At 60.9% G+C, this 17,600-nt stretch overlaps 2 protein-coding genes across 2 annotated transcripts; both read left to right on the plus strand.

The window, feature by feature from the left end:
• The first annotated feature begins 434 nt into the window (after nucleotides 1-434).
• Nucleotides 435-12,518, plus strand: CERS1 (ceramide synthase 1). The gene is made up of 7 exons (XM_075723796.1): nucleotides 435-656; nucleotides 8,668-8,827; nucleotides 9,412-9,592; nucleotides 9,962-10,123; nucleotides 11,049-11,196; nucleotides 11,798-11,946; nucleotides 12,476-12,518. Exons 1-7 carry the CDS (start codon nucleotides 435-437, stop codon nucleotides 12,516-12,518), a joined length of 1,065 nt encoding a protein of 354 aa, XP_075579911.1.
• A 2,338-nt stretch (nucleotides 12,519-14,856) lies between these two features.
• Nucleotides 14,857-17,040, plus strand: GDF1 (growth differentiation factor 1). Its single transcript, XM_009479988.2, has 2 exons — nucleotides 14,857-15,142; nucleotides 16,205-17,040. The coding sequence occupies exons 1-2, from the start codon at nucleotides 14,857-14,859 to the stop codon at nucleotides 17,038-17,040; spliced, it is 1,122 nt and encodes a 373-aa protein (XP_009478263.2).
• Nucleotides 17,041-17,600: the final 560 nt, after the last annotated feature.

The following is a 17,600-nucleotide window of genomic DNA, read 5'->3' on the forward strand; positions in this document are numbered from 1 at the left end:
AGGGGGGCCCCCCCAAGGTGCCGGTGAAGGGGGCCCCCCAAGGTGCCGGTGAAGGGGGCCCCCCCAGGGAGCCGGTGCCGGTGAAGGGGGCCCCCCAAGGAGCCGGTGCCGGTGAAGGGGGGCCCCCCCCAAGGTGCCGGTGAAGGGGGGCCCCCCCCAAGGTGCCGGTGAAGGGGGCCCCCCAAGGTGCCGGTGAAGGGGGGGCCCCCAAGGAGCCGGTGCTGCCCCGGCGGGGGTGGGCGGCTCCGGTCGCCCCGCAGCGGGGCCGAGCAGAGCCCGAAGGGGCCGGGCCGCGCTCGGGGGCGGGGGGGAAGCGGCTCTTAGGGCCCCGGTAACGGCGGGGAGGGGAGTCCCGTCCCCCGTCCCGCCCCGCCCGGAGCCTGCGCGGAGCCGGCGGGCAGCGGCGGGCCATGGGCGGGCGGCGGGGAGCGGCCATGCCTCCGCCCGAGCCCATGCCCGGTTACGGGCTGCTGCTGCGGCGCGGCTACGGCAGCTTGGCGGCGGCCGTGCGGGGCTGCGGGGACTGCGGCTGGGAGCTGGCGCGGCGGACCTGGGCCGAGCACGCCCGGCTGGGCTGGGGCGAGGTGCTGCTCTGCGGGCTCTGCGCCCTGGCGTGGACCGCGCTGCGCCGCGCCGCTGCCCGCAGGCTCTTTCGGGTCAGTCCGGGGCTGGGGGGGGGAACCGGGGGGTCGGGAGCACGGGAAAGCGCGTGCCCCTTCCCCCGCCCGGGGCTGCGTGCTGGGGCGGGGGGGCTTGGGAGCTCCCCCCGCTTGCACCCGGGGCCGCAGCGAGCATCCCGCGCTGCCCTTGGCCGCATCCCGGGAGGGTTTGGGGGTTCTTTTTTGCGCGGGGGGGAAGGAAAAGAGCACGTTTCTGCCTGTCAGCCGCCGTTCGCATGCAAAACGGCCTCCCCGGTGCGGCGGAGAGAGGGTGGCGTGGGGATGGCTGCTGTACCGCAGCGCCGGGCCGGCCTTCTCCGGGATGCAGGGATGCGGGGATGCAGGGATGCCAGGCTCCGGCCCTCGCCGCCTCCCCGCACGTCTGCTGGCCACCGTCCCCTCCGTGTCTGTGCCGCCCTTCCTCGGGGGCAGGGGGGGGCACGACGTCCCCGGGAGCAAAGAACGGCTCCGTTTAATTTCTTGCCGTGAAAAGCGTGTGCAATGAAACGAGAGCTCCCCTCTCTTCCCGATGGCTCGGTCCCCGCAGAGGCGATTTCTTCCGCCCTGCTTTCCCGGAGAGATGCTGCACGCTCTACTCTGCAGTTACCCTGCTCTCGAAAGGCAGAAGCAATGGGGGTGCGGTATTTTGGGTCAGGGGGTGGCCCTTGGCTCTCGGGGATGCAGAGACGACCCTTTTCTCGCCTACCCGTGGGTACGATGGCAAAGGCCTTGAGTAGGTAGAAGAGCACGCGTGGTTCTTTGCAGCTCCAGGGGCCAGGCCCCGTTCCCTGGGTGAACCGCTTTCCTTCAGAGGCCGCTTCGCAGATTGAAGACGGCTACCTTGCATCCCGTAATTAGGCTGTCGGGAGCTACTGCTGGCCCTTCTGCCCTGTCCGCTGCCGAGCCTGCCTTTGAAGCGGCTCTTCCTTTGCTGTTCAGAGCTGTCTTTGCTTATCTGGTAATGCGAGGTGGATCTTGACCTTGCGCAAGGTTCCAGTCTGAGTCCTCTGGAGCTATTTGAAGCTGCTAAAGCGGTATGTAGGCAAGGTACCGTGCTGGCTTTTTATCTAGGACTGAATTTCTCCTTGTTGCCTGCACCCCTGCCTGCCTGTGGCTGCCGATGGGCAGCGTACGGCGCCTGGGAGCGCTGGGACTGGCTTGAACAAGGTTGGAGGTAACCCCAGGCCTGTCGTAACAAACTGCAGGTAATTCCCTTTGTGCTCCGGCGTCTCCTTGTGCAAGGCTTACCTGCTCACCTTTACAGAGCGAGTAGCGATCGGAGCATGAAAAAAGCCCTTCGCGCTGTGGAGTCCGCTCGGTGCCCTCGGAGGGTTGTACAAGTGCCGAGGTATCGTTCCCTCGGAGAAATGGGTCACGCTTGTAATTGCAGAAGAGTGGGGGGGGTTGATTGGAGCCGGTTCTTGCGGCTACGTCTGCGTGTGTTATAGTGATGAGATGCTGAGCGCAATTGCGACAGCGTCAGTTTTCTCCCAGCAGATAGGTGGAAGGGTAACAGTAGGGAGAGACAGCTCTTTCTCCCTATATATATTTTTTCTTAAAGGATCTGAAGCTTTTTATTGTTTATTCTGCTGGACTTGCTATTGGAAAAGCTGGAGGTTGTGGCTTTCCTCTAAATATTGCCAGGGGCTTTAGGAAATCAGTTTGTATTGCATGGCCCCTGTATGGGCAGCAGTGGAGTGGGGTGGCTCAGGAGGAAAGCCAGGGAGAAAAAAGGCCTCCTGTTTAACCCTGGGGGGAAACTTCTCCTGTACTCGGGACCCCGCGCTTCCCAGTGCAGACTCAAAGAACATCCTTCCTCATTTTGAATCCCTTCATGTTCCCTGCAAGAACTGAAACACAGTTATAAAAATGAATCCACGCGGTATCTGGAGAATGCTACCTTCCTGCAGGTTGCTTATAAATAATAAATCTTGCCACTTGGATTGTGATTCTCTGCATCTGAAGAGGAAGTGACTCTTACCACAAGGCCTTGAAGCTTGGAGCATAAAGTGCGCCTTACTTAGCCCTGGCTGTGACCGCTCCTCTGAGAAACGAGTGCATTAAAGCCAGATACCTCTTCCTGTGCTAGCTGCATGGCTCGGTTTTTATCGGTGGGATCGAGAGAAGAGGAGGTGGGCTCCTTGCTCCCTTCTAGGACCACAGCAGCATTTATCCTGCAACGCCTTTGTCACGAAAGGTCTCACAGTTGGGTTGAAGAAGTGGTAAAGGTCGTGCCTGTGATGAGAGGGGGTTGGTTGGAATTTGAAAGTGGGGACTTTCACCTGTTACAGTGGCTAGGTTGGTGCCTGTGCATTAAGTGTGGTTTCCCCATCATCATTAGAGCAAAGAGAACTTTTGGCCCATTGCCTTTTCTTCACAGAACCCCCACTTGGTGCAAATATGGAAAGGAGTTCTGTGTTTGGTGTAGGTGCCCAGTTAACTGAGCAAATGTGGATTACGAAGTAGGGAAAGCCCCCCAGTCAGCTATAGCGGGGGCACGGGCATCCCCGCAAAGCCTGCGGGACACGGCCGTGCTCTCGAGTCTCTGCTCTTCGTCTCGTTGGCTTCTGGGTGCACAAACTCCAGTGGTACCCGGGGCACGTCTGACTGTACGAGCTCACCGGAGCTGCCGGCCACCTTCGGAAACGAAGGCCGAGCCAGTTCTAGGCAAGCGTTCCCCTCCCTCGAAGCCTCCTCGGTTTGCGTGCCCTCTCCTCCTGCCGCAGTTAGCGTCCGAGCTCGGTCTCTGGAAGCCACCGTCCTTGGTGCGTGCCCTGTGTGGGGAGCGGCTGCAGCCAGGCTCTGAGGAGTTTGATTAAAAAGCAGCAACCTGAGCATCTCTGCGTTACTTAAACAGCCTGGAGGGCGGCTGAGCCCAGCGGTGCTGAGGCCAAGCGCCATTGGAATAGGACCAGGCAACTCCGCTTGGGAAAGGCTCGGTGAAGCGCCTGGAGCTCGGCAAGCCTGTGCTAGCAGTCTCCTTTCCTAGCAGGTCTGGAGCAGGGCAGTGAACCCGACGAGGTAGAACTAAGAGCACGCCCGCATTCACGCGCAGAGGTGACCCAGAACAGCTGCGGCAAGCCGAGGCGGACGCTTGCAGCCCTGACCTACCCTGAGCCATCTTTGCTGCTGGGAGCTCAAGTCCCCGAAGTCAGCGAAGTGTAAGTGAGCAAAATCCGCTCTGTAGAAAAGCTGCCTCTGGATCTGGTGGTGTTCATCAGGTGTCACCTCTGCCCGTAACAGCTTCTGCCTTTCCTCTGCAGTGGGTAAATGTTCTCCGTTTGTGGCCCAGACTCTAGTCAGCTTGCTGTCTTAGCGGTGGCAAAATATTTAGGACATCGCAGTGTCCTCCGCAAGGAAAAGCGTTGTGTAAATTGACAAATGTGCTCCGGAAGGCAGGGTTTCTGGGCGAGTGATGCAGCGTAGCCCCAGGAAGGATGTGAAAGCTGGAAAGCAAAGGTCCCTATTATCCCTTTCAGTGATTTACGCAACTTTTCTCCACCCTACGGTATTGTCAAGACTTGTTTTTCCAAGCCCCAGCACTGGACGCGGGACTTGAGCGGGGGGAACTACCCCTGTCCCGAAAACCTGCCACCCAACGCAGTCCCCGCTGAGAGCAGAGGACGCCGACGGAGCCCGCGGTGGGAGAAGGCTCTGCCGCCATCGCCGTGTCCTCGGCTCGGCCCGCGGTGCTCTGCCCGCTGTTTGAAGCACAAACCCTGGAAGCCGGAGGGGAGAAAGCCACAACAATGGCTCTTTTCTTCACCCCGGGGAACGGAGCCGCGCTGCCGCGGCGGGGGCCGCTCTCCCAGTGCCGCTGTGTCAGCAGTCAGGCATGAGGAGGTTATTCAGCCCCCGCAGCACCCCGTGGGCAGCTGTGTCTTGTCTTCAAAGAGCGTCTTCTATTGCTTTTTTCTCTCTTAGGGGCAGATTTACTGCTTGCAGAGGAACAGAGGAAGAAATAGCGTCTGTTGGTTTCTTGCTGTTGTCATAGTGCCTTTTTCTACCTGTTTATCTGGAAAGTCTTGTCCGGAGCCTAACGCAGCTTCCTAGTGTCTTAGCTGCTGTGCGGGCAGAGAAACTGAGGCAGCGAGCGGCTCGCTGCCCGGTGCGGGGATGCAGCGAGGAGAGCTGGAGCTCTTCGTGCTGTGCTCGGTTCGTTCCCCTCTCCTGGTGGGGTGGCAGCCGCTGCCCTTGGGTCCACGGGCTCCGGGAGACTCGTTTCTTTGGGTTTAGGGAACAGTGGCATTTTACCGGCTCTTTCCTTCCGTGGGCTCTGTGCCCCGTCCCTGATGTGGCAGGGGGTGGCAGCTGGTCCGGGAGCGGCGTCCAGGCTGGGTACGGAGGGGACGTGGTCCCGTGGGGCGGGAAGGCGCCGTCGCAGCTCTGCGAAGCAGCACACCGGGCTGCGGGGAGCCGTGCCACCGCCGCGGGAGGGGCAGTAGCTGTTGGTTGCGGCCAGGTTTCGAACTGGAGCTCTGCTTGCTCATCGTTATCATCTGCATTGAGTCAAAGCTGATGTAAAGCTGCCAGGTCCCTGGGCCGAGGATGCTTCGTGCCAGCCATTCCTTTGTGTTCCTCTGGGAACTCGTTGTGCCCAGCAGCCAGACGTGGCATGGCTGGGATGTGGCCAGGCCCTCGCCTCGAGGCTGGGGAGGTGGCAGAGGCGACGGGGGCGGGCTGGGGGATGCGATTCCTCCGTAACAAGCCGCGATTCATAACCCATCGCCGTGAGCCTGCCAGGTCGGTGGAAAGACACGCGTCCTGTGCTTTAGCTGGTTGTGGGCTTAAGGGGACTGACTGCTTTCCTCTAGTGCCGGCGGCTGTAAAAAGGGAGAGAGCGTGTGTTTGCTTTTTGCTACGAGTATTTTTCTGACACTTCAGCAGAGCTGTGGGCAGCGACGGTTTCCATTCGGTTTCTCTTTCCAGCTCCGAACCGCTCTCGCAGCGTGCTCTCGCCCACTGCTTCGCTCCTTCCCTCCCCCCGGGTTGCACAGGGCAGTGCTGCGGGGGAGCAGTCACGTCCCGGGACCGGTTAACTTTGCGAGTGAATCAGAAGATGCCGGTGAAGGCTTGCGTGGGGGTGAGGAGGAGGAGGAGGAGGAGGGAGGAAGAGCCGGTCGCCCTTTAAGCGAAGCCCCATTACATCACTTGCCAAGAGCCTTGGGCTCTTTCAGCCGGAGCTGGATCCGCCGTTCCCGCCGCAGCACCCGTCACCCTTAGCAACAGGCATCTCTGCAGCGTTGCCGTGGGAACGGCGGCCGGGTGGCGGGAGGACACCCCCGCCTCGAGCATCTCCCGCCCCGGGGAGAGCAGAGGGTGGCCAAGCTTCCTGCCCGCTGCGGGCTGGCCTGTGCGGCTCCTCCGCGTGCGCTGCCCTCTGCGAGCGGCCCACGTTTTGGTGGGGCCTCCCCGGGGACGTTAATTTGTCCCCCCCAGCCCCCTGTGTGGGTCCGTGTGCTGGGAGATGCTGCTTCTCTTCCTGGCCTTCCCCGCGTCTGCTCCAGAGCCAGCTCCCGTTCCTGTCCTGCTCAGGGTACGCCGGAGATGCCCCGTGGCTATTTAGGGGAGGAGGGCGGCTTTCTCCAGGACTTGTCGTGAACCATATATGCAGCGAGGGCTAAAACCTCTCCGAGCATTAGCCACCGCAAGCTGGAGCAGACCCGTCCTTCCCTGGGTTTTGCTTTTGCTCCGGGCTGGGAGCCGCTGCCGTGCCTGCAGCGGACTGGCCATCCGTTTTGTTTGCTGCAATTTGCTGCGCTGCTGCCGAGGGTCCGAGCGTCCGTAAAATGCAGGTCGTCTCGGCAGTACGTGCCTGCCCCGTGGGCGATGCTGCTGGTCGTCAGCTCTGCCTGCCTGGGGGGTAGACCTGGTGTCCTTCCCCCTTTGCAGGTAGGGAGCTGAGGTGCAGGGAAGCAGCGCAATGACTTGGCTGGTGATGGGCAGCGAGGCTGCAACAGGGATTTGAGGCTGGGCTCAGCATCCTAAATTCAGCCCCAGCCGAGGAGGGCAGGGAGCTCTGCAGCTCGCTCTCAGGGTAGCGTGGCGAGCTGTCCCCATATCTGTGCTGCTTCTATGCTTCACTCTATGGAGACACAAATAATTCATGCTTTCTGGGCTCAGGACTTTCTGTCTCTGCATTATTTATTCATCCTTCAAGCTTCCTCCTCTTTTTTTTTTTTTTTTTTTTTTTTTTTTTTTTTCCCCTGCCGTGGCTCCTGTTGGAAGAAGCCTTGGCAGCGGCGTGTTCCTGGTCTCAATGAGGACGGCCGCGCTCTGAATGCGCGATGCGTCGGGGAGCCCGGAGCTGTGCCTCTCTAGCTGGAGGGGATGAGGACAACTTGGCAGAGCTCTGTGGGACTGGTGCTTCCAGGTCTGACCAGCGCTGGGAAATTCAGAGCTTAGAACAAAGCACTTTCAGGCTGGGACAATGCTTGGAGTGCAGTCCTATGAAAATCTGACGCAGAGAGGGGCTGAAAGCCAGACCAGCCGCTGCCTGGGGACAGCTGGGGCCTTAATTTAGCCATTGAGCATCGAGGAGCTGAGCGCCGGCTGCAGAAAGTGCTGACCTGGGGCAGGGTACGGTTACTTTGCAGGCATTTTGTTTTCATCTCGAGCTTATCTGGTCTCTCCCTGGGGAGCGCTCAGCCGGCGGCCTTTGGGCGTTATCTGGGTTTCGGGCAGTGATAATTCCCTCTGGACCTTGAGCAACACTGCCCTGTGTTGACTGCTCCCCTGCAGCCACGGCCGCGGAGGTTGGCTGGGCTGATGTGGCTCTGTCGCTCTCGTGATGAGAAGCAGAAATGGTGCCTGGTGTTGCTCAGCTGCCGCGGAGGGAAAACATCCACGCCCGGAGCGCTGGCTGAGCGAAGGGCACGCTCGGCGTGCAGCATCGCTGGCTCTCCGGCACGCGGCCTGAGACGAAGGGTAGCGTCAGCTGCTCCGGTTTACCCCTGGGGAGCTGAGGCTGCGTGACGCTGGGGCTTTGCTTTTACCGTGATTTCCAAGTTGTCCCCGGCCTCGGTGGCCCGGCGCTCTCGCTGTTGCAGAGCGCGAGTGTCGGGAGAGCTGGGTGGTGCTCGTCGTCCTCGGGAGCGTGGGGAACTCGGGGTGAGAAAGTTTCGTTTTGATTCGTGTGAGCAATCTGCAGAACTGCTCGTCCTCCCTCCCCTCGCTTTGGCCATATTTGGGGAGGCTTCACCTCCTATTTCTGAGTCCCGACCGGTGGCAGGGGTGCCGCAAACCGCAGCCGTGGGGGAAACCAGCAGCGCTTCGGCGCTGGTCAGCTAGAAGAGCTGCTGGGAGCGTGGGCGAGCGTGGGCTGGTGTGGGAGAGCCCGAGGAGCCAGCGCCCCAGCCTTCGCTGGCTCGTTACCTGCAAAGTGGCCCCCTCCAACGCTGGCTGCATGCGCGGCGGAGCCTTGTGCCGCGCTGCCGGGGCAGCGGCAGCGGCTGCGTGTTTAGGACTCTGCAAAGCCTTTGCTTCCTCAAGCTGAAAAGCTCTTTTGTGGGACTTAGCGGTGCTGCAAGGTCCGTTTGCGCAGGATAGTATTGCTGCAGCTTCCTCTTCTGGGTTTCCTTGCGCGGATAGGACTTGATTTTTATTTTATTAGTTATTGACTCTGTTCTGCAAAAGCCAGCTGCGGTCGGCCCCGCTCCTGGAGCGAGGGTGATGGAGCGGTGCCCAGACCGTGGGACGCGTGCCCTAGGCTCCCGCCCGCTCTGCGGGGCTCTGCTTTCGCAGCTCTCCAGAGTGGCCAAGGCTGAGTGGAAGGATCTCTAGCCTCGTGGTTTTCCCTGCTTCAGGCTCTCTCTGCGGCCCCTTTGACCTCCTTGTTCATGCTGTAAAGAAGGCCAGAAAAACGGGGGTCGTAACCCTGGTTTTGCCCCGTCCGGTAGCGCGCGCAGCGTACGGCGCTCGCGTCTCTTGGAGATTTGGTGAGCTCTGCGCTGCGCTCCCCAGGGCCCGTCTTGCCCTGCGTGACGATACTTCTCCCCTCTTCTTGCAGCCCTTTGGGGAGTGGTGCAACTTGCGGCCAAAAGATGCCGCCAAGATGCCCGAGAGTGCCTGGAAGCTGCTTTTCTACACGTTATCCTGGTCGTATGGCGTCTACCTGCTCTTCTTCACCGACTACCCCTTCTTCTACGACCCACCGTCTGTCTTTTACGGTACAGTAAGAACGAGGGAGGGGTGGGTACGGATTAGGATGTCCAGGTTCACAGGACCTCTGGGTTGAACAAGGGAATGGGAGTTGGGGTGAGCGAAAGAGAAGACCGAAGCCCTAAATGGCCCTTTCTGTGGTGTGTGGGTACAGAAAGGGCACAGCAGGCTGGCTCCGTGCGTAGGGCACAGCAGGCTGGCTCCGTGCGTTTCATTCCAGGCAGAGTCACGTCGCGGCTACTGCAGGCAGCAGGGGCTGGGATGTGGCGGCTGCGGAGGGGAATGGCATTGAGTGGCTAAAGCAGGGGAGACGAAAATCAGCGTTTCTCCCTTAGGTCTGGGAGAGGGAGCGGGTCTCATGCCAAAAGCAGAGTTTGGGAGCCAGGATAACCGGGGTTCTCTTCCAGCCTGTGCCTCCTTTGCATCTGTGAGGCTCCGAATGGGAGCACCTGAGCACAGCGAAGTGCTGGGGCTGCTGGGGGCACCTCTGGCTGCTGCTTGCTCCCCGCTCTTCGCCCTCCTGTCTCTGCTGCTGATGGCAGCTCTGTGCTCGTGGCTCTGGGTTCACCCGGGTGTCTTTGTCCCACCCCAGACTGGAAGAAGGGCATGGACGTGCCCACGGACATCGCCATCGCCTACCTGTTGCAGTGCAGCTTCTACGGGCACTCCATCTACGCCACCGCCTACATGGACACGTGGCGCAAGGACTCCGTCGTCATGCTCCTCCACCACGTGGTCACGCTGACCCTCATCGCCTTCTCGTACGCGTTCAGGTGAGGTCCCTGCCTGCGCGCCGCCCCTCGCGATGCGCCCGGGCCAGCCTTGCGCAGCAAAAGCTGCGGCCTTTCCGCGCTCGCCCGCGTCTCACGGGCAGGGAGCAGCAGCACTCTCGCTGCGTTGGTGTGGGTTCTCCCCTGCGTCCCTAACCCTGGCTCCGTGCTAGCGCAGCAATCCCAGCGCTCGTGAGCCATTGCACGGTGCCAGACCCACCCTGCGGCACGCCGCTGCGCCGTACCGTGCCAGGTCTGGCTGTCTGGATTATTCGGCGAGTCTGCTCCCGGCGTGGCGGACCGTGGGTGCTGGGTGCTAACGCCAACCCGCCGCCCCACGTGTCCCCCTCCCTGCTCCCCTTTTTCCTGCAGGTACCACAACGTGGGCATCCTTGTGCTCTTCCTGCACGACATCAACGATGTGCAGCTGGAATTCACCAAGCTCAACGTCTACTTCAAGCACCGGGGGGGAGTCTATCATCGCCTCAACGATGTCATCTCCAACGTCGGCTGCCTCACCTTCAGCGTCAGCTGGTGAGCGTGTCTGCCTGATCCCACTTCCAACCGTCCTCACCAGCTTTTGTAAAACCCCCGGTGCCTTGGGGTGCAGCCGCCTGGGTTTGTGCGCATGGGAAACGAGCCCCTTTCAAAAACTGTTTGGGAAGAGGTTCCCGCAGAGCCTGACCCCATGCTGGGCTTGGAATCCTTCTGTAGTCACTTTGCCGTCTGTCACCGCAGAAGTGCCTGTGAAATCTCGATTGCGGCATGACAAATGACCCCAGGGGAGGAGGACCTGTTTCCATTTTCCCACTCGCTTGGTTTTAGCAGTAAGAAGCGCTTTTGCAAGAAGGAAACGGGAGGTAGGGCTGTCCCAGATTCCGGTCTTGCTATTCCTCTTGGGGCAGGGCAGGAGGAAAAAAAGAAAGATGAAGAATAGAGATGGGTAACTCGCAGGTTGTCACTCCTTGTTTTTCCCTTTGTCTCCTTGCTCCCTCTCCAGGGGCTGCTCTGAAAAGCAGGGGTGGCAACAAGAGCCCTCAATTTGAGGGGAGGAAAGCCGCGAAGGTTTCTGGTGATAAACCAGGGATGTGCAGGACTAAGAAAGCCTTCCAGCTGTATTCCCTTCCTGTCCCCCATCCAGCTGAGAGAATCTGCAGTGTGGACCTGCCTCCCTGCCCCGAGAAAGCCCTTTCTCTGCCCTGCCTCTGGCGCCAAGCCTTTTCTGCCCACAGAAACTGTATTCTCCCTTCAACAGCCGCCCTTTGGCGGGGTCTGTGTGAAGCCCCGTCTAGAGCCAGAGCCGTAAACCCCAGCCCGGTCCGAGAGCAGGGACTGCCCGGGGAGCTGGGGGGCTGCCCGGAGGCAGGGGGTTGTGCTGGGGGAAGCTGCGCTGGGTCTCACGCCTCTCCCGGGGTCCCCGTGAGCCCCTAAACCCACCCTGCTCCCTCTGCCCTGGCAGGTTCTGGTTCCGTCTCTACTGGTTTCCCCTCAAGGTGCTCTACGCCACTTGCTACTCCAGCCTCCAGTCGGTCCCTAATATCCCCTTCTACTTCTTCTTCAATGCTCTGCTCCTCATCCTCACTCTGATGAACATCTACTGGTTTCTGGTGAGTGGGGTGAGCTCGGCAAGCCCTACACTGGCTGCTCCCCGCTCTGCGGCTCCCGTGCCCGCTGCCCGTCTGCCTTGGGGCAGCCGGGGGGACTGCAGCGGTGGGGGAGGCTTCGGAGGACCGAGGGATGGCTGGGAGGGGAGGAGGGAAACCCGTGTCAGTGCCCGGGGGGCTCCTCGGCGCTGGAATTCAGACTGTCTCGCACCCCGGGATCCGTGGGGAGGGAGCGGTAACAGCTGCTGGGGCGGGCTGGAACTTGATATGGGTGTAAATGCTCTGGCATCCCCTGGAGCTTTGGGGAGGGGGTGACAAGGGTGGGCTCGGAGGGCTCAGCCAGCGAGCTCGGCCCCAGGGAGAGGCAGGGAGCGTCCGAGTTCATCGCCCTGTGGGGGTGAAATCAGTTAAGGGTGGTTTGCAGGAGCGCTGCCTCCCGCTGCCGCAGGTCATCAGCCACATCCCAGGGCTTTGGCCGTTCCAGAGGGACCTGCCCTGCCCTTCTTGGGGTGGAGGACAGCGGAGAAAGGTCCCGCTTGGCAAACGGGAGGGAGTGGGCTCTGAGCCTTGGGGTTTGTGGCTGACAGTGTCTCTCCTCCCACAGTACATCATCCTGTTTGTGGCCAAGGTTCTGATGGGGCAGATGCAAGAGGTGAACGATGTGCGCGAGTACGACGTGGAGGACGGCAAGAAAACCGCAACGGCCAAGAAGAAAGAGGCTGGACTCCAGCTGCCCAACGCTCTGAAAGAAGGGTACGTGGGCGGGGGGGGGTTGCACATGTGCACAGCATCTGTGGGCCAGGGGAGGGGATGCTGGCAGCCCTCCCGGGGCTCTGGAGCCGCTGGCAAAGGGTTCAGCACTGGGCTGGAAAACAGAAGAGCAGCAGGATGCCTTGACGCGGAGTATAAAACATTGCCGCAAGTACCAGGAAGGGCTTTGTCTCTCCACGCCTAGGCACTGTGGTGTGTCCATCTGTCTTCCCGTCCTGTGAATCCTCACCCAGCCCTTCCCTTGCTCACCGTGTAGGACCGGCTCTTTGCTTGAGGCCGTTCTCTCTGAGCAGCATCTGCGCTTCGTGTGGTGAGCACGAAGCCCGGCAAGATGCTGGATCCCACGGAGCAGGTCTGGCTGACTGGGGACAAATTGTCTGCGTGAGCCTGTCGAGGCAGGTCTGACCTCAGTAGCGATTTGTGAAAGTAAGAGAGGGAGAGCTTGTCTGAAACCAGGACAAGAGCCTGTGCAGAGACCAAGGCTCACTGCCTGCTGTGCTCTCTTTCACAGGATGCACCTGAAGAATGGACTTGTAAAAGACAAGCGGTTGTAAGGGATGCGTGGCTGCTGCAGCCCGGGCAGCCTGGCTGGATCTGGGGACTGACCCAGGACCCTACGCTCAAACCCAGCAACTTGAAAGGCACAAGGAGAACTTCACCCCCGATACCCCTTTGTCCCCCGCCCGGAGCCGGGGAAGAGATGCCACTGACAGGATCGGGCCCCTCCCTGGGGCTTGCCTGTGACCAGGCTTCGCCTGATGCTAATGTGCTTTCTGTAGCCAGCCCGTGCTGGTTCGGTTAAGAGGCTGGTGGCTTTGCTGGTCCAGGTAGGATTTGGAGCTGGCTTTAGGTCCCCTGGTGTTTCTTCTGTCAGTCCGTCCCTCGGCTGTCCTCAGTCCCTTTGTGATTTCCCCCGTCTTCGCTGTTGGACATTCCCACCGACCCTGCCTCAGCAGCCCTGAAGGTTCCTCCGACCCAGCGTCAAAGTGGGGAGGGAAGCGTCCTCTCCTCCCTTGGCATCGCCGTCCCAGGCACGGGGAGCCCGACGCCAGCGCTGCTCTAGCTGCCCAGCAGGGCCTGGCGAGGTGATGCAGCGCGCTCCGAGCCTTCCTCCTCGAGCCTTCCTCCTCGGGGGGGGGGGGGGGGGGGGAGGGGGGGTGGGGGGTGGCTGACCCCGAGCTGCCCGCGTGCGTCCAGAGGCACCGCACGGTTCCCCTGGGTAGGTCTGCCTGGAAACCCAGCCCTGGAGCGTTATTCCAGCCTCCTGCCCTGCTGGGTGAGGGCCAGGAGATTTAATTTGCTTGAAAAGCCTGTGTAAGTCTAATAGCTGCTTAAAAAGCCAGTCCCGGTCCTGCAGGGTCCCCTGGTGAGGGGTCTCTGGACTCTCGCCCAGTAACGTCTGCTTGCTCGAGTAAAGAACAAATACTTTCTGCTCCCTGCAGTGGTTTTCCAGGCAGCCCCAGCCCTGAGCAGGGTCCCCGCGGCTGGGCTGGGCGGTGGGCCTGCGTGCTGGGAAGCCCCGTGGATTTTGCAGCCCCTCAGACCCAGGCTGTCCCGTTGCTCCCCTCTCCTCTCGCGGGGCCGGGACCCACCGCTCCTGCGTGCTCCCCAGGGAGCCAGGCTCCCTCCCGCCCAGGGACAGCAGGCAGCGGAGCGGCGTCCAGGGCGTCCATTCCAGGCATCAGAGGGTGGTTAATTGTTTTTTGGGTGTGTTTTTTTTTTTTTTTTTTTTCTTTTTCTTCTTCTTTTGTTTTTGGCCTGTCATATTGATTCAACTCCAGGCTCATTGTGTGAGCCGTGGGGAAAGTTCCTCGGTAAACAGAAAGCAAAATGTGACTTGGGCTGATGGAAACTGTCCCAAGCTGTGGCAGGATCCGTCACCTTCTCGCTTGTCATCGCCTAGCGGGGTGTCCGAGGGGGTGCGTCTCAGTGCTTGACTTTGCTTGACAGTGCGATCCTTGGCTTTCAAGCAGGATTTGCAGGGAGGAGGAAACGAAGGAAACCGATATCCTGATATTTGCTCAGTCGTAGCGGAGTTGGGGCAGCGCCGGTGCGGAGTTGGGGTAATGGTGGCCCCTAGTCAGCAACGCTGTAAAATGGAATTTTGTAGCGCCGGCTTGGCCGGGCGTCCCCATTTAGCTGGGTACCTCGCTGGCCAGCGCTGGGGGTGTGTAACGTCGGGGTGCTGCCCGCCGTCCCGCTGTGATGGCTGCAGCGGGGCCGTGCAAACGGGGCGGCCGCGGGGCTCCCTCTGCCTGGCCGGGGGTGGGTGCCGGGGGCTTTCCGTGCCTCCATGCCGGCCCTGGGGCTGCGTGTCTCGTGGGCACGGCGGTGCGTGCGGCGGGGAGCTGAAGTGAGGGTTTGATGATTTGGTGTGCTTGGAAGTTGATGGCCTTGAGAGAGAAGTGTTGGATGCTGTGATGGAGGAGGGGGGGTAAAAAAAAAAAAAAAAAAAAAAGGCAAGCTGATTTGGGAGGAGGGAGCAAGAGGAGAGCCCGATCTGTGTGTGCCCCTGGCGCTGGGTGGGATGTCCGCGGCGGATGGGAGCGGTGCTCAGCTTGCCGGCAGCTTTGTGTGGGGAAGAGCGGGCTCTTCCCTGCCACCAAGGACTTTGTTGTTGGACCTCGACGGTGTGGAGACGTGGGAGACGTTGTAGGAGCTCCGAGGGAGGAGAGCTGCTGCCCTCCTGCCGCGCAGCCTCAAAGGGTTAACAGGTCCCGGGGGGAGCCTGGAGCGATGCTTCACACTCTCTGCCCAATCCTGGGAATCCCTCTCTGCTAATTAAGCACTGACCAGATCAAAGGCTCCAATCAGGCAATCAACACCCCCTGGCCCCTGTCTTCAGGTTGCCAGCCCAGGCCGCTCTTTGTCTGCAGGAAGGAGAGCGAAGCAATGCGGCCTCTCCCCGCGCGCGCCGGCGTCGGAGCCGGCCTTGCCTGCGCTCTCCTTAGCGCGGTTCTGGGGATGGAGCTAAGTCTGCAGGAAAGTTTGCTGTTAAAATCCTTGGGTTTGAGCACCAAGCCCAGCCCGAAAACCCCCGTTCCTGTGCCGTCGGTGCTCTGGAGGATCTTCCAGAGGAGAAGGATACTGCCTTCTACAAACAAAGACCTGGTGGATGCTTGTAGGGTGGAGGAATTTAACGTCCCTGGGAACATCATCCGTGTCTTTGCTGACCAAGGTACAGAAGCGCCGTGGTTTGGGTCCTGCCTTTTGGAAGCCCCTCTGATCTCTGGGCTGGGAGACTTCGCCCCAGTCCTTGCTTTTCCATCTCTCGTAGGTAGGAGAGGCTGGAGGAGGACAGGGCAGGGGCCGGAGTCGGGCTCCAGGAGAAATCGCTGCTCTGCAAACCCTGGTCCCTCTGGGTGTTGCAGATAATTATTTGCAGTTTAGAAATGAGTCGGTAGACAAGGCAGCGGGTGAGGGTGTGGAGCTGTGTAAGGCTCTGTCCCGGAGTCGCCTAATGCAGTCCGGAGATGCTGCTTGACCGCGGGGCTCGCCGTGGTGGTGACCCCTCGCCTGGGCAGCGGTCACGCCGCTGGGGCGCAGCGAGCGAGACCAGCACCCGGCTTTGGGTGGGGACGGGATGCTCGGCCATTTGGCTGCGTCCCCCCCTCCTCCTTTTTGTCCTCATGCCTCTGGCTGGCCACGCGGCACATCTGGCTGCCTCAGCCTGTGGCCTCTCCGAGCCGTTCTCAGTTCCATGGGAATTGCTGGGTCGCTGTCCCCTAGGTCTCAAGACGCCACGGAGCTCCCTTCTCTTGTGGTTCCGGGTTTCCAGTGGAAACCTAGGGCTGGCGAAAACAGGCAGCTTCCCAGCTCCTGAAGTTTGCTGCTGTTTGCCCTCTTTTCCCCTCTGTCCCAAACAGCCGGCACCCACACCACCTCCCCTGTCCTGGGGGGAGATATTTACAGCTGGGGAAAAATAATGCACCAGGATGTTAAGTAGCATCTAGAGGAGATGCTGGAGTGGCTGGAGCGTCCCGGTGCCGCAGGCTGGAGCCCAGGCTCGCATTTGCGCCTCCAAACCTTTCTGAAGGCCATGCCATCGGGCTGATAGCCCCTACTGCAGCCTTGTCGTCTCGCTCCAAGGACTGCGGGCGTGCGTGGCTGCCCGCCTCCGTCAGCCCCATCCTCCTCTTGCTGTGCAGCCAAGAGCTTAGGCTGGAGCACTGGGAGGCTGATCCTGCTTGCTGTAACAAGGGTTCAGCCACCACCACCTCTATTTCTCCTTCTTTGTCAGGCCACTTCATTCATAACGGGCAGCCCCAGAGCTTGCGGTGTCTGCAGAAGCGTCTGTACTTTAACCTCTCCGTGCTGGAGGAGGGCGAGAGCTTGACGATGGCTCAGCTGGAGATCAAATTCAGCCACAACTCCTACCACACCTCCAGCCAGGGGCAGGTTTTTGAGCTGAGGCTCTACCGAACCACCCAGGTGTCCCTCCGGGGGATGCATTCCCACGAGCACGGCCGAAAGCTGCTGGTGGAGCGCTCCTTCGCCCAGCTGCACAAGTCTCTTCTCTTCAACCTGAGCGGGGTGGCGAAGGACTGGAGGACGTACAGCAGGAATCTGGGCTTGATCCTGGAGATCTCGGTGAGCGGCGGCCACGGTGCGGCGGCCCTGGCGAGCGGCGGGCTGCGGAGCCTCTGCGCCAGCATCGACTCCTTCCTGGACACCTCTCTTCTGGTGGTGAGCCTCAGCCGGCAGCAGTGCAAGGCTTCCAGGAGGAGGAGAAGCGCTCACTACGCCCCTGTCACGCCGAGCAACCTCTGCAAGCCCAGGCGGCTTTACATCAGCTTCAGCGACGTCGGCTGGGAGAACTGGATCATCGCCCCGCAGGGCTACATGGCGAATTACTGCCTGGGCGAGTGCCCCTTTCCCCTGACAGCGGAGCTGAACAGCACCAACCACGCCATCCTCCAGACCATGGTGCACTCGCTGGACCCGGAGGGGACGCCCCAGCCCTGCTGCGTCCCCGTCAGGCTCTCCCCCATCTCCATCCTCTACTACGACAACAGCGACAACGTGGTGCTGAGGCACTACGAGGACATGGTGGTGGATGAGTGCGGCTGCAGATAGCGGAGCGGCGGGGGGAGCGTGTGCCGTGGGGTCCCGCCTGAGGCGCTGATTGATTGATGGAATAAATCCAAGTGTGTTAAATCCCCTCTGTGCTGGTGTTCGGGGAGGGTCCCATGCATTGAGTGTCGGCGCTCCCCCCGGGCTGCCCTTCTCCACGAGCAGCCGGGGCGGAGGGCTGGCACGAAGGGATTGTCGCTGGCGTCGTGACTGAGTAATAGCCGGGTGCTTGGCCCTCCAGGTAGCCGTCTGCTGCAGCCAGCAGGCTGGTACGGGATTATGACCAAGTCTGATGCTGGTTGTCTGTTCCCTTCTCCACGGGCGCCGGCGGCACCAGGCTGTGAATCCCAGACCCCCTCCCATGCTTGGCTGAGCTGCTGCTGGTGCCAGCGAGGCACCCGCTCGGGAGAGCAGCAGCAGGGCTTGTGCTTTTCGGCTAAATGCTGCAGCTTGCTTAGTGCAGAAAAAGAAATGGCTTTTATTTTTTGCTGAAATGATGCCGGTGGGTCCCTGCTGCCTGGGTGCAGGGTTCGGCTGCAGCACGGCAGCTCCCATCCCGCTGC

The sequence above is a fragment of the Pelecanus crispus genome, chromosome 20 (genome assembly GCF_030463565.1).
Source record: "Pelecanus crispus isolate bPelCri1 chromosome 20, bPelCri1.pri, whole genome shotgun sequence".
NCBI classification, from domain to species: Eukaryota; Metazoa; Chordata; class Aves; order Pelecaniformes; family Pelecanidae; genus Pelecanus; species Pelecanus crispus.